At 41.4% G+C, this 19690-nt stretch overlaps 1 protein-coding gene across 1 annotated transcript in view; it reads right to left on the bottom strand.

Annotated features, from left to right (window-relative positions):
* Positions 1-1466: 1466 nt before the first annotated feature.
* The window catches only part of DZANK1 (double zinc ribbon and ankyrin repeat domains 1), a gene marked incomplete at both ends in the record, with an annotated part of 66964 nt that continues 48740 nt past the window's right edge, over positions 1467-19690 (bottom strand). The window contains 4 exons of the mRNA XM_084247719.1: positions 1467-1596; positions 2035-2109; positions 18175-18302; positions 18789-18869. Coding sequence (XP_084103845.1) covers positions 1467-1596; positions 2035-2109; positions 18175-18302; positions 18789-18869 — 414 coding nt within the window. The remainder of the gene's footprint in view (positions 1597-2034; positions 2110-18174; positions 18303-18788; positions 18870-19690) is intronic.

Here is a 19690-nt window from a genome sequence, read left to right on the forward strand (position 1 = left end):
AGAAAGATAAACTCATTCCATTGTGGCAACATGGATGGAGCTGGAAGGGATTATGTTAAGCAAAATAAGTCAGGAGAAAGTTACATACTGAATGGTTTCATTTACATGTGGAATATAGAGAAAGCCAAACAAAGGGTCAGCAAAGACAAACCTTGAAAGCTGACAAGGGATCTGAGGCATCTCAGAGGGGAGAAAGAGGAAGAGGGTGGAAAAGGAGAAGAAGAGCACACTGGACTTTAAGGCTGCCAGAAGGGAGATGTGATGGGGTTGGAGCAAAGGGGAGAGGGGAGTTCAGTGGCAGATGACTGGGGTTAGGTGGTGTTGTGGTGAAATAACATGCAATTATAGAGATGTAAACTTACACTGCTAAGAGATACATACATATAAATGTATGTATGTGTGTGTGTGTATGTATATAGTGACATAAAGCAGAATTACCTCAATAAATATAGCTTTATAAAAAACACAAACAAAATTTGATTCCTGAAAATGGTTTATTCAAAGCTTATTTGTCAATCAAAGAACAAACCATATCAATAGGAATATTGATGAGTTCAACATTAGAAAAAACATTTTTTTAAAATAAATTCAATCTTTATGTACCAATTTGGAACCATCTACAAGATATATTAAACAAAAGAACAAGATACAGTGTGTGGCTTTCTACTGTTTGTCTTAAAAGAGGAGAAAGAATATATATGCATTATCCATATTTTTATTTTATGTTTCTTTATATGTGTACATATACGTGTGCTTACATAATCCTATACAATTTCTGGAAGACACAGATGACACTGCTATCATTGGTGCCTCTGACAAGGGAAAGTGGGTGGCTGTGGATGAGAAGGAGAATTTTCACTACATAATACTTCATACCTTTTAGCTATGAACCATGTACAATTATTATCTATTGAAAAATAAATAAAACATTAAAAAGCAAATTCTTTTAAAAAGTAGCAAAAAACACTAAAGAGCACATGTTAATTTCATCACCATCCAGGACATACTGGAAAATCCCCATGTGGTTATCAGTGGCTTACACTTTCAAATAATTTTTTTAAGATGTATTTTTATTCATTTATGCATACAAGAACTGGGGTATAGGCCAAAGGTGTGGGGGCAGGGGTGAGAGGATTCACCAGAAACAGAGTAAGGAGCAGAACAAGAGGATCAACTGGAATACACTGCTGAGGGGAGCAGTGGGCAAGTCAGGAGAGGTCTGCTGCACCCATGTGGGTCAGCTCCCTGGCCAGGGATCCAACTCATGCCACAGTGGCTGGTGATAGCTTGATAGCACTGAAACTTTAACCCTCGCACCACCAGGGAGGATCACTCTCAGATCTAATTTTAAAAATCTTATGAGTTCCACAATTTTCAAGCCTTTCTTAAATACATAGTTCAAGAAAGAAATGAACAAGGAATGAACAAGCCTGACAGTTTCTTAAAATGAAGAACCTTGGAGGCCCTCAGGTCTGAGAGTCATCCAGGCCCAGCCTGCCAGCAAAGAGCGAGGTGACAAGGTCATCCCCAATGTTCAGAGCCAGGTCGTATGCTGTCTCGCCTCTTGTATTCTTCTTTCGGATACTTGCATTGCACCTGCAAAGGAAATGGAGGTGAACTCAAGGACTTGGGCACTTTAACCTAAGGGCCTGGCTCTTTCCTGCCATGGAGGTCAGTCTGGGAGCCTTCCAGCCCCATCTTCTCAAACCTGCCCTCAAGAGGTTATCATGACCCCAGCTCTCAAAGAGTGGTTTTGCCCTGAGGCCTTTTGACAGGCTGTGATTTCAGATGTTCAATGACCAATCCTGACCATTGGTTCCCATTGCAACAAAGTCCCACAACCCACGTGTGGATAATGGAGCCAATGTTTTAACTGTGCTTTTAAAAACATTTAGGTCCCAGAAGCCATGGGGGGATGGTGGTCCCCATTCCCAGGATAAAGTGTTCAGGAACCAGGGCCCTCTGAAATCAAAGCAGGTTAGCAGGGGATTACTGTGATGCTCAGAAGTTTCCCCCAGAGGCTAGGGAACTTACCGCAGTAAAGCAGCAATGCACTCCCTTCCAGCCAGGCCAAGCAGAGTTGCTTCATGAAGAGCTGTATTTTGGAGCCTGTTAGGGGAAAAATCATCCTGGATAAAATCTTAGTTAGCATCATCAAGATATTGGAGGGGGGAAGTGATCAAAGGGCCTTAATTACACCTGCTGAACTATTTACTAACCTAGAAAAATCTCAAGTCTCTCCTCTCTACCCCATCCCTTGGAGGATGACTGTGACGGTGGGTAAGCTCTGATAATAGGTAGAAAGTGAGAAGTCTATAAACATATTCATTTTCTAAAGTGAGAAGTGCTATAAAGATCTGGTCTGTAGTAGATTTAATAAATGTTAAATACCATTTTAGTAAATTTCCTGCCAGATTTTTTTTAAAGATTTATCTATTTATGCATACAAGAACTGGGGTACAGGCCAGAGGTGTAGAGGGTGAGAAGATTCACCAGAGACAGAGTGGGGAACAGAACAGGCAGCTCTAATGATACACTGCTGAGGGGAGCAGCGGGCGAGTCAGGAGAGCTCTGTTGCACAATGTGGTCAGCTCCCTGCCTGGGGATCGAACTCCTGCTGCAGTGGCTGCGGACAGCTTCATAGGTTGTTTCTTAACCCCTGCACCACCAGGGAGGCCCCTTCCTGCCAGACTTTATGGAACATATTGAATAGAGTCTCAACCTTGGCTTGGACCTCTTGGGACACTAACTATATGATAATAACATTTCAGTGCTGAGGGTCCTATTCTTGTTTAAGGAAAGTATCCTTGATTTCAGTGAGTTTGGTTTGTATGATATGAAAATAAATGCCAATCTTAAAACCCAGAAGGCAAGTCTAAGAGTCAGAGCATATCTTGCTGTATGCCAGACTGTCTCTCCACTTGCTCAGTTTGATTTGACACAGTGAAGGAGGTGTGGATGGCTACAATGGAGAATGGGGTGGCATCTGTATTCTAGAACTCATGACTTCTTGCCAGTCATATGTGGCAGGAGTGATGGAAGGTGGGAGTCACAACTGGAGACAGAAATGTGATAAGCAATCAAAGGTCTGCATTCTCCTAGTCCCTGCTTGCTACCCCTCACCCCTGCATATGTACCTGCAGCCATAAATGTGTCCAAATGAAGAAGAAGTATGGTGGTCTCTTCTCTGAAGAACATAATGGTCTCTAATGAGAAGTAGAACAGTAATTGTCGTGACCAGAGGGACGTCCTAGACTATCACCCTCTGATAGCAGCTTCATCTACAAACAAATCTCCACAGATGACTAACTCCACTCAGGTACACAGAAATTACCTGCCTCTAGCTTATGGATGGACAAATAAAGATCACAGACATCTGAAAACAACCTGCAGCATAAAAGAGATAAATCAAGACACATGAGCATAAGAAATTTAAAGCAAGACAAAAAGATAATTGGTACCCTCAGAATGACTAAAGGTAATATTAGACAAAGATATGAGGTTCTGAAGAACAATCAGAACAAAAAGTAGCTCTTACTTAAAACACAATTGTTGAGATAAAAAGTGTCCATAGGAGGGTTAAGAAAATCTCCTAAAACTGCAAGAAAAAGGGAGATGAAAAATTTGGAAAAAAGAAAGTCATAAAAGATCAAATCAAGAGGCCTATTATTCAACTAACAGGAATTCTGTAAAGAAAGGATGAAAAATGGAGGGAGAAAATGCTAAAGAGATACTAGAATAAATTTTCCTTACACTCAAGAAAAATATGACTTTTCATACTAAAAAGGCCAAATGAGTGAATGAAAAACAGCACATTGAAAACACCCTTGTGAAACTGCAGAACTTCAAGGATTAATGCTTCCAGAAAGAACAGACATATATCACAAGGAACAAGAATGTATTACAGAATTTTCATGGGTTTTGTGAGATATTAGAAATTAAGAAAGCAAAACTTTCCAAGACTTCAGGAAGAAATATTTTGCACACAGAAATTAATATAAAAGTATTAATCAAGAATGAAGACAAAAGAGATTTTTTAGACATTTAAGGATTCAAAAGGTCTTTGCTACACACCCTTTCTGAAGAAGTTATCTAAGGTCACACTCTAGCTCCACCAAGAGTCAAAACAAAGAAAGAGGAAAATGTGAACAGTAACTACAGGTAGATGCAACCAAAAGAAATCCTATGATAGCCACTGTGCAGCAGGGCTGGGAAGCTGTTTGGCAACATTTGAGTAGGAAGTATCCTCCAAGAAGAGTGTCTCTAAGAGGAATGGCCTTGAGAAAGTAAGAAAGCAGATAGGATTATGGATGTGAGGGGGCCATGTTTTTCAAACCAGAAAAAACAAAGGCAAAAAAATTACAGGAAAGGGTCCTCCCTAGTACCCTATGGGTTAAGTTTCAATGCTATCACCTCTACAGCCTGAGTTTGATCCCCCAGCCATGGAGATACCCACATGGCACAGCAGACCTCTCCTGTCTTGCCTGCTGCTCCCTTCAGCAGTGCATTTCAGTAGATCTGCCTGTTCTGCTCCCCACTCTGTCTCTGGTGAATCCTCTCATCCTATATACCTCTGGCCTACACCCCAGTTCTTCTACACATAAAAAGAAAATTTCAGGAAAATAGACCAAAAAAATGTAACAATTGTATAAGCTATTTAGGGTTTATGACAGAAAGTGAAATGTGACATGTTCTTGAATAATTTATGGTGTGAGGAGAATCTATTTGCATTTCTGGTAAGAAAATTCTACTTTGAGTGGCCTATTATCTTGAACCCAAAACAAGAAAATATAATAACAGCCTTGTGAAAAAGCAGCCCTGTACTAAAAGAAGTTGTGAAATGGAAGGGGAAGGAGATGCAGAGGTAAAGGCAGGAAGCACTAACGTGCACATAGATCCACTTACATACAAGGCAGTCAAGAAATTTCATTAAAAAGTGATGAGTGATGGTCAAAATGTAGAAGTTTGATTTATTATTTATATTTATCACAGTAAGTAAGAAAATAACCGAAAGTTGTACTAGAATTATCAAAAGTTCAAGGTAAGGATGGGATTAATGAGCCAAATCTATCATGGCAAGAATCAATAGCATGTCTAAGCATGTTAAATCAGGAATTATCAGTTTACATGTACTGTTTAGTGATGGAGATATAGTTGGCTCTCAGGAGAACTTCAAAATATTTAAATGTAGTTGTCCCTGGGGACAAGAACTAGGGATGAAGAAGTGAAGGTAGAGAACTGCTAAGCTCCTCCACTGGATTTCATTTTTAATCATATGCACACCTTACTTTGATAGAGTTAAAACGTTGTTTGGTGAGGGCCTCGCTGGTGGTGCAAGGGGTTAAGACACCACCTATGAAGCTGTCTGCAGCCACTATAGCATTAGTTCAATGCCCCGGCCAGCCAGGGAGAAACCCACATGGCACGCAGCAGACCTCTCCTGGCTCGCCTACTACCCCCCTCAACAGTATATTTCAGTCAGTATGCCTGTTCTGCTCCCCACTCTATCTCTAGTGAATCATCTCACCCCACACACCTCTGGCCTGTACTCCAGCTCTTGTGTGCATAAATAAGTAAACCTTAAAAAGAGTTACTTGGTGTATATTAATTATTTTCTATAAATGTACACAATTAAAAATACTTCCTCCTAGACTAATCACAAATTAGGCAATTTCACTTTGGAACAAAATGAAGTTGGTGAATAAACCTCCCCAATGCTGCTCTGTACCTAAAGCAAGTCTATTCTGGACTAGTTCTATGAGTTTCTGGTTGTGGGCATGGGTAGGTTGAGGAGGAGGCTTTTGCTAAATACACACTGTATTTGCCTACCTGGTTCTGTTTGCTCTGGAGCACTTATCATTCTCTGAAACTACTTATCATTTGCTTACTTGTTTACTATCTGTCTCCTCCACTAAACTGTAAGCTCCATGATGGAAGGGACGTTGTCTTCATCACTGCTGTACCTCCATCACCTAGAATGGTGACTGGTACATAGTAGGTGCTCAATAGCCACTACTAAAATGAATACATTGGTGAAAAGAATGAACAATCAAATTAACGAAGGGATGTTGCCTCCAAGATTGAAACCTATATGAGTTGCAAGAATTTCAGGTAAATGTGATCATGAACTTCTCTCATCCAACCGTGGAAGGCAATTTTCTGTCTGATTTAGGATCTAGAATCTGAACTGTCTGGTTAAGGAGATGACTTTCCATTTCCCAAAGTAAATGAAAAATTTAGTACTTTCCCTAATTATCACTGTAACAGATTTCTGTCAAATTATCCTAATGGTTTTAGAGCTTGTATAATTTTTGGTCTTTTCATTCACATAATTTCAGCTATTTAAAGAACTTATTTGACCAAGCCCCTTGTTGTCAAGCAAATTTGAGTGTTGTGATCAGCTAGTTTCACCTCATATTTCTTCAGAAGAATTAGGTGAAAAGCTCAAAATCTATGTGTCTTGGGACAATTTCCAAAGATCTGCCCATTGATCTATACAGACAGCTCCTCCAAGCAACTAAGACTTGGGAAGCAGAGCTTTCATATTGCTGTTGGTGTTGATGATATTATTAGTTTTATCAGATCATGTAATTGTCAGTATGAGAAATCTCTTGAGTCCACTGGCATTGTGGGGCTTTCTCCTCTCAAGGGCCATGTTAAATTTTCTCTAAAAAACTCAATGTAGGGGCCTCCCCGGTGGCGTAGCGGTTGAGCGCTGGGTTGCGAGGCTGCCCGCAGCCTCGGCAGCACCGGTTCGATCCCTGGCCACGGGGCGAGGGTCCCACATGGCAAGCAGACCTCTCCTGCTGCCCGCTGCTCCCCTCAGCAGTGTACTTCATCAGTCTGCCTGCTCTGCTCTCCCCTCTGGCTCTGGTGAATTCTCTCACCTTCTTGCACTTCTGACTGTACCCAGTGCTTGTATAAATAAATAAATCTTAAAAAAAAAAAAAACCTCAATGTAGGGCCTCCCTGGTGGCACAAGGGATTAAGCACTGCACTATGAAGCAATCCACTGCCTCTGCAGCACAAGTTCAATCCCTGGGAGGCCAGGGAGAAACCCACATGGTGCTGCAGACCTCTCCTGACTCGCCTGCTGTTCCCCTTAGCAGTGTATTTCAGTCAGTCTGCCTGTTCTGTTCCCCACTTTGTCTCTGGTGGATCCTCTCACCCCCTGCATCTCTGGCCTGTACTGCAGCTCTTGTGTGCATAAATAAATAAATCTTAAAAAAAAAAAACTCAATGTATATTAAGTACAGTCTCTACATCATTGCTACTCAAACTGTGGTACATAGACCACTGGTATCTCCTGAGAGTTTGTTAGAAATGGAGAATCTCAGCACTTTCCACCAACCCCCAAACCCCTGCTCCTTACCCGGATCTATTGAATGTGCATTTTAACAAGGTCCTGGAATGATTTATATGGACATAAAAATATAAGAAGTGCTTACAATAACATGTATGCCCTTTCTTTAATATGAAAACTCGGGCTTTGGAAGATTTGGCAGCTTCTATTAATAGTAGAGTTTGGAAGTTAAATCCATTCCTGACACATTTCACCTAGACTTTTGTTATTAATGACCCCACATATAGCTATTCTCCAGAGACATTGCCAACTTACACTCATCTCTATATCCTATCACAACTATGGCACAGTGAGTACTTCATTCAAAGCCTCATGATCCATCTTTTTCATAAATATAGCATGATGACCGCTGCCATTTATTAAATCCAATTATCAGGCTCTTCATAGGCACTACAAATGCATGCCCTCATTTCATCCTCCAACCCACTCTACGACATAAGTATCATCCTCATTTTACAGATAAGAAGATTTGGTAAGAATGCTATGTTCATTTTCTCCAGATTTTGTTCTTTCCAGCCTCCCAACGATCCTGTTACCACAAGTCTATTTTCCTCCTCTCCTTTTGCAAACTTCCAAATGGTCATCTTCAAAGTTTACATTTCTCATGAGGTCTTTTGTTGATCTCTGCCTGGCTCTCAGTCACTCTATTTGCTCATTTATTCAACATACAGTGAGTTCCTAGGTCAGGGACATCAGACCATTGTGACTCAGTGCTCATCCTTCCTCCGGAAGCTCAGAGGACCTAACTGTAAACACAGGATAGAGGAGTACACAGCCTGCCATGGAGCACTGACAAAGGGTGTCTCTGTCTCACCAATGACACCAGTGCCCTTTTCATCTTCCATCTTCCTCCCTAGTGGCATAAGGTTTAATTGCTTGTCATTGCACCCCTCAAGTTCTGTGGGTTTTATAAAGCCTGTACCATTTGAACTTAAATGTAGTCAAGGGTTGCTGCATCTCCTAGGTAGATTTATAATCTTTCTTCTCTACTCTCCCAAAAACTGAAAGCAGAGTGAGCGTTCTATTTACTGAGAAGGGGATAAGGAATATGGATGGCTAGATTTTCTGTTCTATTTCCTGTATAACTACGGCTGCTTGGGAAAATATGAATTATGTCTCTACCAACTTACATTTTGCTCCTCAAGCAACTTTTTTTTTTAATAGAGGCATGTTTTATTTATTTATTTATTTGTTTGTTTCTTTTGTTTATACATGCACTGGGTACAGCCAGAAGAGTGGGAGGGTAAGAGAATTCACCAGAGCCAGAGCAGGGAGCAGAACAGGCAGAAGGACCGAAGTACACTGCTGAGGGGAGCAGCGGGCAGCAGGAGAGGTCTGCGCGCCATGTGGGACCCTCCTCCGGTGGCTGGGGATCGAACCGGTTCCTCAGAGGCTGCGGCAGCTTCGCAACCCAGCGCTCAACCGCTACGCCACCGGGGAGGCCCTCCTCAAGCAACTTAATTCCAATACAGGAAGAGCACTAGATGGAATACAACTTATCAGAACGCCATGCTTCTGAGTAGAAATGATACCCTGTGAGTTTGTTCCTCTGAATAGCTTGGTATTATCTCATCAGACCTTCTAGAACATGGTTTGTACAGCAGGTATACTGTGATAATCTGTGAATTTGTATTTTAAAGATATTTTACATAAACAACTCAAACTGTTTATTCAAGTCTAGATATCATGGTGGATTAAGGTACAGTTTCTCTTTATAAACCGTGAATTATCTCTCTGAATAAATCTCCAGTAAGAAGCAGACTGATAGTTGTGTTTTCCTCACCTGGCTATTTGAGCAGAGCTGAGAGACTGAATGTTTGAAACTTCCAGTGAACGGCAGCAATTGTCCAAAAGCAAACAGTACTTTTCTGTGTCCCTCTCTGAGTGAATCCTTAAATCTATTTCTGAAGTCTACTGGTAAAAGATATCAGCTTTGATATAGGGGGTGTATTTTCCTTAACCATTCACTTTCAGAATAAGTTTATTCTGGTAGAAAAGATACAAACCTGGGAACCAGAAACACTAGGAAGGGGATTTTCAGCAACTTGCACCACTATTTGACAGACACTAATTCCTAGGCTGCTTCTCTCCGCTAGCCAAATATGCCTGGAGTGAGAAAGAGCATTTTAACCCTTGCTTGCTGAGGATAATTCACTGAGCCTCTTTTACAGCAAAGCCAGATCTCTGATGGCTTATGCCTGAAGGGCAATCAGAAGGATGCAATCTTGAGGTCGTGCTCCTAGATTTACAGAAGTGTGTCCAGCTGTGGGCAGAGGCCAGGTCATCCAGGCCTAAATACTTCAGACTAACAAATATAAACCAGATTTAACAGAATGTGGCTTTCAGTGGAAAAATCTACTTTCCTCTGTGGTAAAAACTGAGAAGGAAGAAGGGATCTCTGTGTTCTATTTAGGGGGAGGGTTTCCAATCTAGTTTTCCTTCCCCCCCTGAACACATAGCAACAGTGTTAACTTAGCAATGCAAGGAGATCACAGGGATAAATGTCAACCTGTAAAATGGTGATGAAGCAAACTTGGAAAAGGGAGGCACATCAGGGAGAAAAAAGCCATCTGTTCTAGATCCAAAGTGGTTTCATTCTTTCAGCTGAACTTTTCATAAAGTTAGGACTCATCACTCTTTTTTTTTTTTTTAACCTTTTTTTTTTTTTTTTTATAAATTTTATTGTTATATTCCCCATACAATTGCAGCCCCCCATTCTGACCCCAATCCCTCCCCTCCCGCCCCCGCCCCCCTAAAAGTGTCTCTGGTTCATAGTTTTTTCTTGATTTTGATTTTCACTTTCTTATAGTTATTCATTTTCCTGGTCCCTTATTTAAGTTTTCTAGATTCCTGCTATGAGTGAGACCATCCGGTATTTTTCTTTTTCTTTTTGGCTTATTTCGCTGAGCATGATCCCTTCCAGCGCCATCCATGTTGCAGCAAATTGCATGTGTTTATCTTTTTTGAATGCTGAGTAATATTCCATGGTATATATGTACCACATCTTCTTGATCCAGTCATCTATTTTTGGGCATTTGGGTTGTTTCCAAAGCTTAGCTATTGTAAACAGTGCTGCTATAAACATAGGGGTGCAGGTGTTCTTTGGAATTGATGTTTCTGTGTCCTTTGGGTAAATACCTAGGAGTGGAATTGCTGGGTCATATGGAAGCTCTATGTTTAGTAGGTCCAGAAATCTCCACACAGCTTTCCACAGTGGTTGGACCAGTTTGCACTCCCACCAACAGTGCAGAAGAGTTCCTTTTTCTCCACACCCTCGCCAACATTTGTTGTTGCTAGTTTTTTTAATATGTGCCATTCTCACTGGTGTAAGATGGTATCTCATGGTAGTTTTGATTTGCATTTCCCTGATGACAAGTGATGTTGAACATTTTTTCATATGCCTGTTGGCCATTTGCATTTCCTCTTCAGAGAAGTTTCTTTTAAGCTCTTCTGCCCATTTTTTGACTGGATTATTTTCTTTGTTGTTGTTGAGTCTCATCAGCTCTTTGCAGATTTTTGTGATCAGTCCTTTATCATTAGTGTTGGGTGCAAAAATGTTCTCCCAGTTGGTGGGGTTTCTCTTTGTTTTTGTTATTGTCTCTTTTGCTGTGCAAAAGCTCTTTAATTTGATATAGTCCCAGCTGTTTATCTTTGCCTTCACTATCACTGCTTTGGGTGATGTGTCTGTAAAGATGTCTTTGATGTGCAAATCACGTAGTGTTTCGCCTATATTTCCTTCTATATATTTTATGGTTTCAGGTCTTATGTCTAGTTCTTTAATCCATTTTGAGTTGATTTTTGTGTATGGTGTGAGGTGGTGGTCAAGCTTCATTCTTTTGCATGTAGCGACCCAGTTTTCCCAGCACCATTTATTGAACAAACTTTTTTTTTTTTTTTTATAGTTTTTTTTTTTTTTTTTTTTAAGATTTATTTATTTATTTATATAAGCACAGGGTAGTCAGAAGCGCTGGAGGGTGAGAGAATTCACCAGAGCCAGAGCAGGGAGCAGAGCAGGCAGAAGGACCGAAGCACACTGCTGAGGGGAGCAGCGGGCGGCAGGAGAGGTCTGCGCGCCATGTGGGACCCTCCTCCGGTGGCCGGGGAGCAGCCGGGGACCGAACCGGCACTGCAGAGGTTGTGGGCAGCTTCACAACCCAGCGCTCAACCGCTGCGCCACCAGGGAGGCCCCATTTATTGAACAAACTTTCTTTGCTCCAATGCATAGTCTTTGCTCCTTTATCAAAGATTAGTTGACCATAAATCTGTGGGTTTATTTCTGGATTTTCTATTCGATTCCATTGGTCTGTATGTCTGTTCTTGTTCCAATACCATGCAGTTTTGATGATTATGGCTTTGTAGTATAGTTTGAAGTCTGGGAGTCTGATGCCTCCATTCCCTTCTTTTTTTTTCAGGAGAGCTTTGGCTATTCGGGGTTTTTTGTGATTCCATATGAATTTCATCAATAATTGTTCTATTTCTTTGAAGAATGACATTGAAATTTTGATTGGAATAGCATTGAATCTGTATATTGCTTTTGGAAGGATGGCCATTTTAATAATGTTTATTCTTCCAATCCATGAGCAGGGGATGTCTCTCCATTTCTTTGTGTCTTCTTCTATTTCTTTTAACAGTGTTTTATAGTTTTCTTTGTATAGGTCCTTTACCTCTTTTGTTAGATTTATTCCCAAATATTTGATTTTTTTTGTTTCAATAACAAAAGGGATGGTCTTTTTGATTTCTTCTTCTTCAGATTTATTGTTTGTGTATAGGAAGGCTACTGACTTTTGCGTGTTGATTTTGTATCCTGCCACTTTACTGAACTGATTGATGAGTTGAATTAGCTTTTCTGTGGAGTTTTTGGGGTTCTCTATGTATAATATCATATCGTCTGCAAATAGTGATAGTTTGACTTCTTCTTTTCCTAGTTGGATTCCTTGGATGTCTTTCTCTTGTCTTATTGCCCTGGCTAGGACTTCCAGTATTATATTGAAAAGCAATGGTGAGAGTGGACATCCTTGTCTTGTTCCAGATCTTAATGGAATTGCTTTCAGCTTTTCACCATTGAGAATGATACTGGCTGTTGGCTTGTCATAGATGGCCTTTATGATGTTGAGGTATGTTCCTTGTATCCCAAGAATTTCAAGGGCTTTTATCATGAATGGGTGTTGCACTTTGTCGAAAGCTTTCTCAGCATCTATTGATATTATCATATGGTTTTTATATTTCTTTTTGTTGATGTGTTGGATAACGTTGATTGATTTTCGGATGTTAAACCATCCTTGTGCCCCTGGAATGAATCCAACTTGGTCGTGGTGAATTATCTTATGGATACATTGTTGGATTCTGATAGCTAAAATTTTATTGAGGATTTTTGCATCAGTGTTCATTAGGGAGATTGGCCTGTAGTTTTCCTTTTTTGTGTTGTCCTTGTTCGGTTTTGGTATTAGTGTAATGTTGGCTTCATAGAACGTGTTTGGTATTGTCCCTTCCTTCTCAATTTTTTGGAAGAGTTTGTGAAGGATAGGCACTAATTTTTCTCTGAATGTTTGGTAGAATTCATTTGTAAATCCATCAGGTCCTGGGCTTTTGTTTTTGGGGAGGTTTTTGATTACCATTTCAATTTCGCTAATTGTAATTGGTCTGTTTAGGTGTTCTATTTCTTCTTTATCTAGCTTTGGGTGATTGTAGAGTTGTAGGAATTTGTCCATCTCCTCTAGATTGTTAAACTTGTTTCCATATAACTGTTCATAGTAGTTACTGATTATTCTTTTGATTTCTGCTGTGTCCGTTGTGATTTCTCCTCTTTCATTGATGATCCTGTTTATTTGTGCTTTCTCCCTTTTTTCCTTTGTGAGCCTGGCTAGGGGTTTGTCTATTTTATTGATTTTTTCAAAGAACCAGCTCTTGGTTTCATTGATCTTTTGGATTGTTTTTTTAGTTTCAATTTCATTTATTTCTGCTTTGGTTTTTATTATTTCTTTTCTTCTACTGGTTTTGGGGTTTTTTTGTTGTTCTTTTTCTAGATCTTTGAGCTTCGAGATTAGGTTGTTTCTTTGCGTTCTTTCTTGTTTCTTGATGTGAGCTTCTATTGCTATATATTTTCCTCTTATTACTGCTTTTGCTGCATCCCATACATTTAGGATATTGGTGTCCTCCTTGTCGTTCAATTCAAAAAATTTTTTAATTTCTTCTTTGATCTCCTCATTAGTCCAATGGTCTTCCAGTAGTGTGGTTTTTAATCTCCATGAGGTAGGAAAGTTCCTTGCCTTCTTTTTATGGTTTATTTCTAGTTTGATGCCTTCATGGTCAGAAAAGATGGTTGATATGATTTCAATCTTGGTGTATCTGTTGATGTTTGTCTTGTGCCCCAGTATGTGATCGATCCTGGAGAATGATCCGTGTGTGCTTGAGAAAAATGTGTACTTCGTTTTTTTGGGGTTTAGTGTTCTATAGATGTCTGTTAAGCCCAATTGCTCTAGGTCTTTATTTAGAGCTTTGGTTTCTTTACTTATTTTTTGTCTTGTTGATCTATCCATTGTTGATAGTGGTGTGTTGAAGTCTCCCACTACGTATGTGTTTTCTCTGATGTCTGTTTTCAGAGAGGACAACAGTTGTCTGATATATTTTGGTGCTCCTTCGTTTGGTGAGTATATGTTAATGAGTGTTATTTCTTCTTGAAGTATTGTCCCCTTGATCATAATGTAGTGACCATTGGGGTCTCTTTTTATCTTTTTGAGTTTGAAATCTGTTTTATCTGATATAAGTATAGCTGTTCCTGCTTTCTTTTTTGGTCCATTTGCTTGTAGGATTGTTTTCCATCCTTTAACTTTGAGCCTATTTTTATCTTTTGTAGCTAAATGTGTTTCCTGGAGACAGCAAAAGGTTGGGTTTTGTTTCTTAATCCAGGCTGCAACTCTGTGTCTTTTTATTGAAGAGTTTAGTCCATTTACATTTAGAGTTAATATTGATATGTTAACATCTGTATTTGCCATTGTGTTTGTCTTTTCTTTGATTTTATTTATTTATTCTTTTAATAACTTTTTTTTTTTTTGGCCTTCTTTCATTGTTATTCGTCGCTCTGAGGTTCTGGCTTTAGGACTCCTTGTAGTATTTTTTGGAGTGGGGGTTTAGTTGCAATGAAATTCCGGAGTTTCTGTTTGTCTGGGAAGGTCCATATTCTTTCTTCAAAGAGGAAGGAGAGCTTTGCGGGATAGAGTATTCTTGGTTGGCATCTGTTTTCTTGGAGTCTGTTGACTATGTCCCTCCACTCTCTCCTTGCCCGTAGTGTTTCTTCGGAGAAGTCTGATGTCAGCCTGATTGGTTTTCCTTTGAATGTTATCTGTTTCTTCCCTCTTGCCAGCTTCATTATTTTTTCCTTGTCCTGGATTCTTGGGAGCTTTACTATTATGTGTCTTGCTGTATTTTTCCTTTCGTCGTGGAAGTTTGGTGTTCTTCTTGCTTCTTGTATATCAATTTTCAGCTCCTTCTTCACATTTGGGAAGTTCTCTTCAATTATCTCTTTGAATATTTTCTCTGTTCCTACATCTCTCTCCTCTCCTTCTGGTATTCCTATAACTCTTATATTTCCTTTCCTCATGGAGTCAGATAGTTCCCGAAGTCTTTCTTCGTTCTTTTTCCTTCGTACTTCTCTTTCCTTTTCTGTTTTGTTTCTTTTTATTTCTGTGTCTTCAAGATTACTTATTCGTTCTTCCATTTCATCTATTCTGCTTTCATTGCTTTTCCCAGAATTCTTTAGTTCTTCCATTAATTCTTTGATCTCCTGCATTTCTTTTACTTCCCTCTTTAGGGACTCAATTTCTTTCTTCTGACCATTGTTTTCCCTCTCTAGGGACTCAATTGCATTCTTCTGATCGTTGATTATTTTTCCCTTATCATTGTTTTCCTTTATGACTTCTGTCAGTTTTTTAATCACGGCAATTTTAAATTCTCTTTCTGGAAGGCTCAGAAATTCTTCCAAGTTATTGTCGTTGCAATCTGGGGGCTGGCTTTCTTTTTGTGGCGTGCTTTTTCTCTGGAGAGTTGCTAGGTTGCGTGTGGTTCTTCTCCTCCCTACTGTCTGTTTTCTAATTTGCCGTATGCGTTGGGACACTGTGTTGTTGGGACTTGCCGGCATCTTGGGTGGGCTTCTCTGTTCCCCTCTGGTTCTTCCAGGAGTCATCTGTCAGTTTCAAGCAGCCTTTACTGGAGAAAGTTTCCTGTTCTAAAATGCCGATGTGGGGACACACTCCCCTGTGCGCCTGGTCTGCCCCGGCGGTGGGTTCCTGCTCCCCTCTGGGCTTGGACTGCAGGCCAGAGGGGGCCTGGCGTGGGCGAACTTCCCCCGCTCACCTCTGGCTCCTGAGGAAGCCTTCTGCAGGTAGTCTTTACTGAAGAAATGTCCCTGTTCTAAAATGGTGATGTGGGACACACTCCCTGCGCTTCTGGTCTCAGGCACACTCTTCTGCGCGCCTGGTCTGCCCCGGCTGTGGGTGCTCGCTCTCCCTGTGGGCTCAGACTACTTGTTCGGAAGGGGCCCGGTGTGGGCTAACTCCCCAGCTGGTCACTAGCTCCTTCAGTAGCCTGTGCTGGGGTCAAGTCGCTAGGTGGCGCCAGAGATCTCTCCTAGAGCCCTTGGGGAGCTGATTTTCCACCCCGTGGGACAGGGAGCAGAGCGGGGATGGTAGGGTACACCTCAACGGCTTTGGGGTGCTGTGTCTGCCTTGTGCCCCACCGTCGTGGGGAACCCACGCCCCTAATTTCGTGCCCCGGGTCTCAGTTCCAAAGCCCTCAGTTCCAGGACGCGGGCTGTAGCCCAGATCAGTGGCGCGGGAATGGCGCCTTTTGAATCCCGCTCCCCTGCCTGGGCGCCTTGTTCCTGCTCACTCAGGGAGGGCCTCCGCCAGGGTCTCAGTTCCAAAGCCCTCAGTTCCAGGACGCGGGCTGTAGCCCAGATCAGTGGCGCGGGAATGGCGCCTTTTGAATCCCGCTCCCCTGCCTGGGCACCTTGTTCCTGCTCACTCAGGGAGGGCCTCCGCCGTCTCCCCGCAAGCCTAGGTCGCAGGCGCAGGGGCCTGGGCAGCTGCAATCCGAGCGCCGCTTTCGCGCAAGCTTACCGGGCGGCGGGGGCTGTGTGCTGGTGCTGGTCTCCTCCTGGGGGGCGGGGCTCTCTTTAATGGCGCGTGGAGCTCACCTCCGCGGCGGATCCTGCAGGGTTCGCCTCAGCTCCCGTTCACGGGGTGTGGTGGCTGAAATAGTTCCTTTCCACTCACCGTCCCGCTTGCTGCATCCGTTTTTCTTGTTGGGCGTTTTGGTTTGTTGTTTCCCTCGTCTCTGCCGGTCGGAGAGTGCCGCCTCTGTGGGCGGGGGAGGGGAGCAGGGTTCTGCGCTTCCTTCCCTTCTCGTCCTCTTTTATGGCAACTTTCTTCTTCAGGCAGTTTGCTGGAGTCGTCCGTTTATCTTCCGTGTCCCAGTTCTCACTGGGACCTGCCGCTTTTCCTCCCTATTAACTTTTTTTAATGGGAGATCTTACTCGCAGCGTCTCCTCGCCGCCATGTTGCTCCGCCCCCAGGACTCATCACTCTTAAGCATCAATTCAAAATACGTCTATAGATTTTTGCAACAACCAAAAATAATATATTTTAAATGCTGTAAGAAATGCTTGTGTGAATTATAAAGATATAAAGTATACCTTAACACAAAACAAGGTAGTATTACTTTTATTAATAATGATAAAACAAATGAGGGATAAATGAAGAAGTTGACACAGTATGATGAATTTATGTGAGCCCTAAGAAAACTTGAAAAAGTAAATTCCAGCCGTTAAAAATGTGTAGCAACATGCCAAACATTCTACTATAAAATAAAATGAAAAAAGTTGTGTTCACTGACATAGCTGTCCTTTGGGCAGGCACTTATAAAAATGCATATAGAAAAATTAACAGGGATATATTTTGAACAAAAACTCTAACTGAAACCTTAAAACAAAAATAGAACAAAGCTATTTAATTTGGAGCCCCTGTGCTGGATTAACATCCTCAGCAGCACTATTCACAGACCCAGGCCTAGGGTGATTCAAGAGGTGGTACTGCTAGACCTGCCATTGCCCTGACGACTCCTAGTTCAATAACTTAACCAGCAGGATATAAATCTAACACGTAGGGCCCAGACTCAAAGAACTTTTCTGCTCTAGCTTCCCAAGGTAATTTGCAGGAGAATAGTAGAGTCAGAAGGCCTGGAGAGTTTCTGGGGCAGGATAGCACAAGGCTAGCAGAGCAACAAAACCATCCACATGACCTAGTATTGCTCCATTCTGTGTCACAACTGGGGACACCAAGGCACCAGAAGATTGTGTGATGAACTCAAATGTTCTACGCCTGTCCCCATTGGTGTTAGCACCTGGACATGTGTGAGGTTTTCTTTCTACATTGACTTCACGGATATATTTCCAGGGGCCACTCACACTGATCTTAGTTCAGATCATGATAAAGACACTGCATAATACCCTAAGGGCTAAGGATATGCTGATCTCACAACAATATAAATGCTTGAGTTAACTAACTGTGGCATCATTTATAAAAGCTATTAAAAACTGAGTAATTTAATCTAAAATTAAAATTTTAGTTTACCTTACCTAGATTTGGAAAATAGATGCAGTTAAGTTTCTTAGGGGTTATATGGGTTAAAATGGTTCTGGAGTGGTTCAAATTGAAAAGGGCAGGCATGTACATGGATTCTGCCACAGCAGAGTCCCATCTGGTACTCGCTGACTGTGACCGGGTGGCAGAACTTTCCTTTCATTGTGCTTCACTTACGGTCCCCACTGTTGGTCTACGTCTGCTCCTCTCTGCACAAGAAGGGGGATTGCTTCATGGTGTTTATTCACAACAGCAACGGTTATCACAGGTCGATCTTCACTATCACTGCAGCTGGGATCTGCTCCCTGCAGGATATGGAAAAGTGTAAACTTACCACTAAACACTGCCCTCTAAAGCATTCACTTGCCATCCTGTTAAATATAACAAACCTCCCTGATGGGACTGAACTGCTTTCAATTACAAGAGAATCAGGAAAGCCAAAAGACCGCCTAGAGCATAGAGAGCTGCCAGGAAACTCAAGCAATAAAACTTCTGTCACCACATCAGGAGGGTTAGGCACCCAGACAAACTTGCTTCTCTAGGAAACATGAGGTCACCACCCCAGATTCTGACCCCTATCAGGCCATTATTTGGGCTCAGGTCTGTAATTCTTCCTATTTTCTTTGCTATAAGGTCAAGCAACAGGTGATGATGTGAAGCTTTTCACCAAAATTTAATATATATCAAATTTTTAATTAGCACAATATTGAGCCAAAAGTCCATCTGAAAAAGATACAGGTGGAATGTTTAGCTGAAAATCCTAGGACACTTGTTCTTTTGGTTATACTTACTTCATCAAGCAACTGTTCAATCACAGAGACTCTTCCTTTCCCTGTCGGTCCAACTTCCTGCAGCAGGAGTCTATTTTCAGGCTGCAGGATTACAGAATGTGGTCATACTCATCATCACAAAATATTTTTGGCTGTTAAGTCTCACTTGCCCAGGTTCAACCCTCAAGGCAAATGTTTCCTCCCCACAGTTAAGTTCTAAACCAGAGGATTCAGATGAGAGTGAGTGTAAATAGAGGGGTGTGTGTGTGTGTGTGTGTGTGTGTGTGTGTGTGTGTGTGTGTGTGCGCGCGGGCGTGATCTTCAACAGCCAGGAGCAGAAATAACTACATCTAATGTAAATCTTCCTGGTTTTTCAAACCTTGTCTTGTGGAAGTACCAAACTGACATTATTTTACATTCTTAAGGAAAGGATGCAATTGAGAAACCTTACAAAACTCCAGAAACTCCTCACTAGTTTTATTATTTCTAGAAAGCCAGTCAGGTGAATCCTAAAACTTACTTTGCATGCTTTGCATGGTGTTCAAAGCAGCCTGTAAGTGTGACAGTTCAGAAAATGTGCTTACCTGATGAGTGAGTAAACCAAAAAGTTGATCTCTTGTTTGGGGGAAAAAAAAGCTAATATCTGCCATCAGAAATCTGAAGAATTATTTGCATTTTATATTTTTAAAATTCAATAAAATTTGTCCATATAACCTTTAAGAATAAAGGTTGTTAATAATGCTGTTTACTAGAAGACTGAAGAAGTCATCTAGAAAGACATAATTCTTGGCATGTTTCTGCTGTTTAATCCTAGGGGTGACTCCCAAGGACCTTGGAAACTGGAACCATTTCTCTGCTTGTAAAGTGGAAATACCTACCTGTCCCTGATCCCCTTGGAAATCATCAGGATAAGGATATTGGAC

The sequence above is a fragment of the Talpa europaea genome, assembly GCF_964194135.1.
Source record: "Talpa europaea genome assembly, chromosome: 11".
Taxonomy (NCBI): Eukaryota; Metazoa; Chordata; class Mammalia; order Eulipotyphla; family Talpidae; genus Talpa; species Talpa europaea.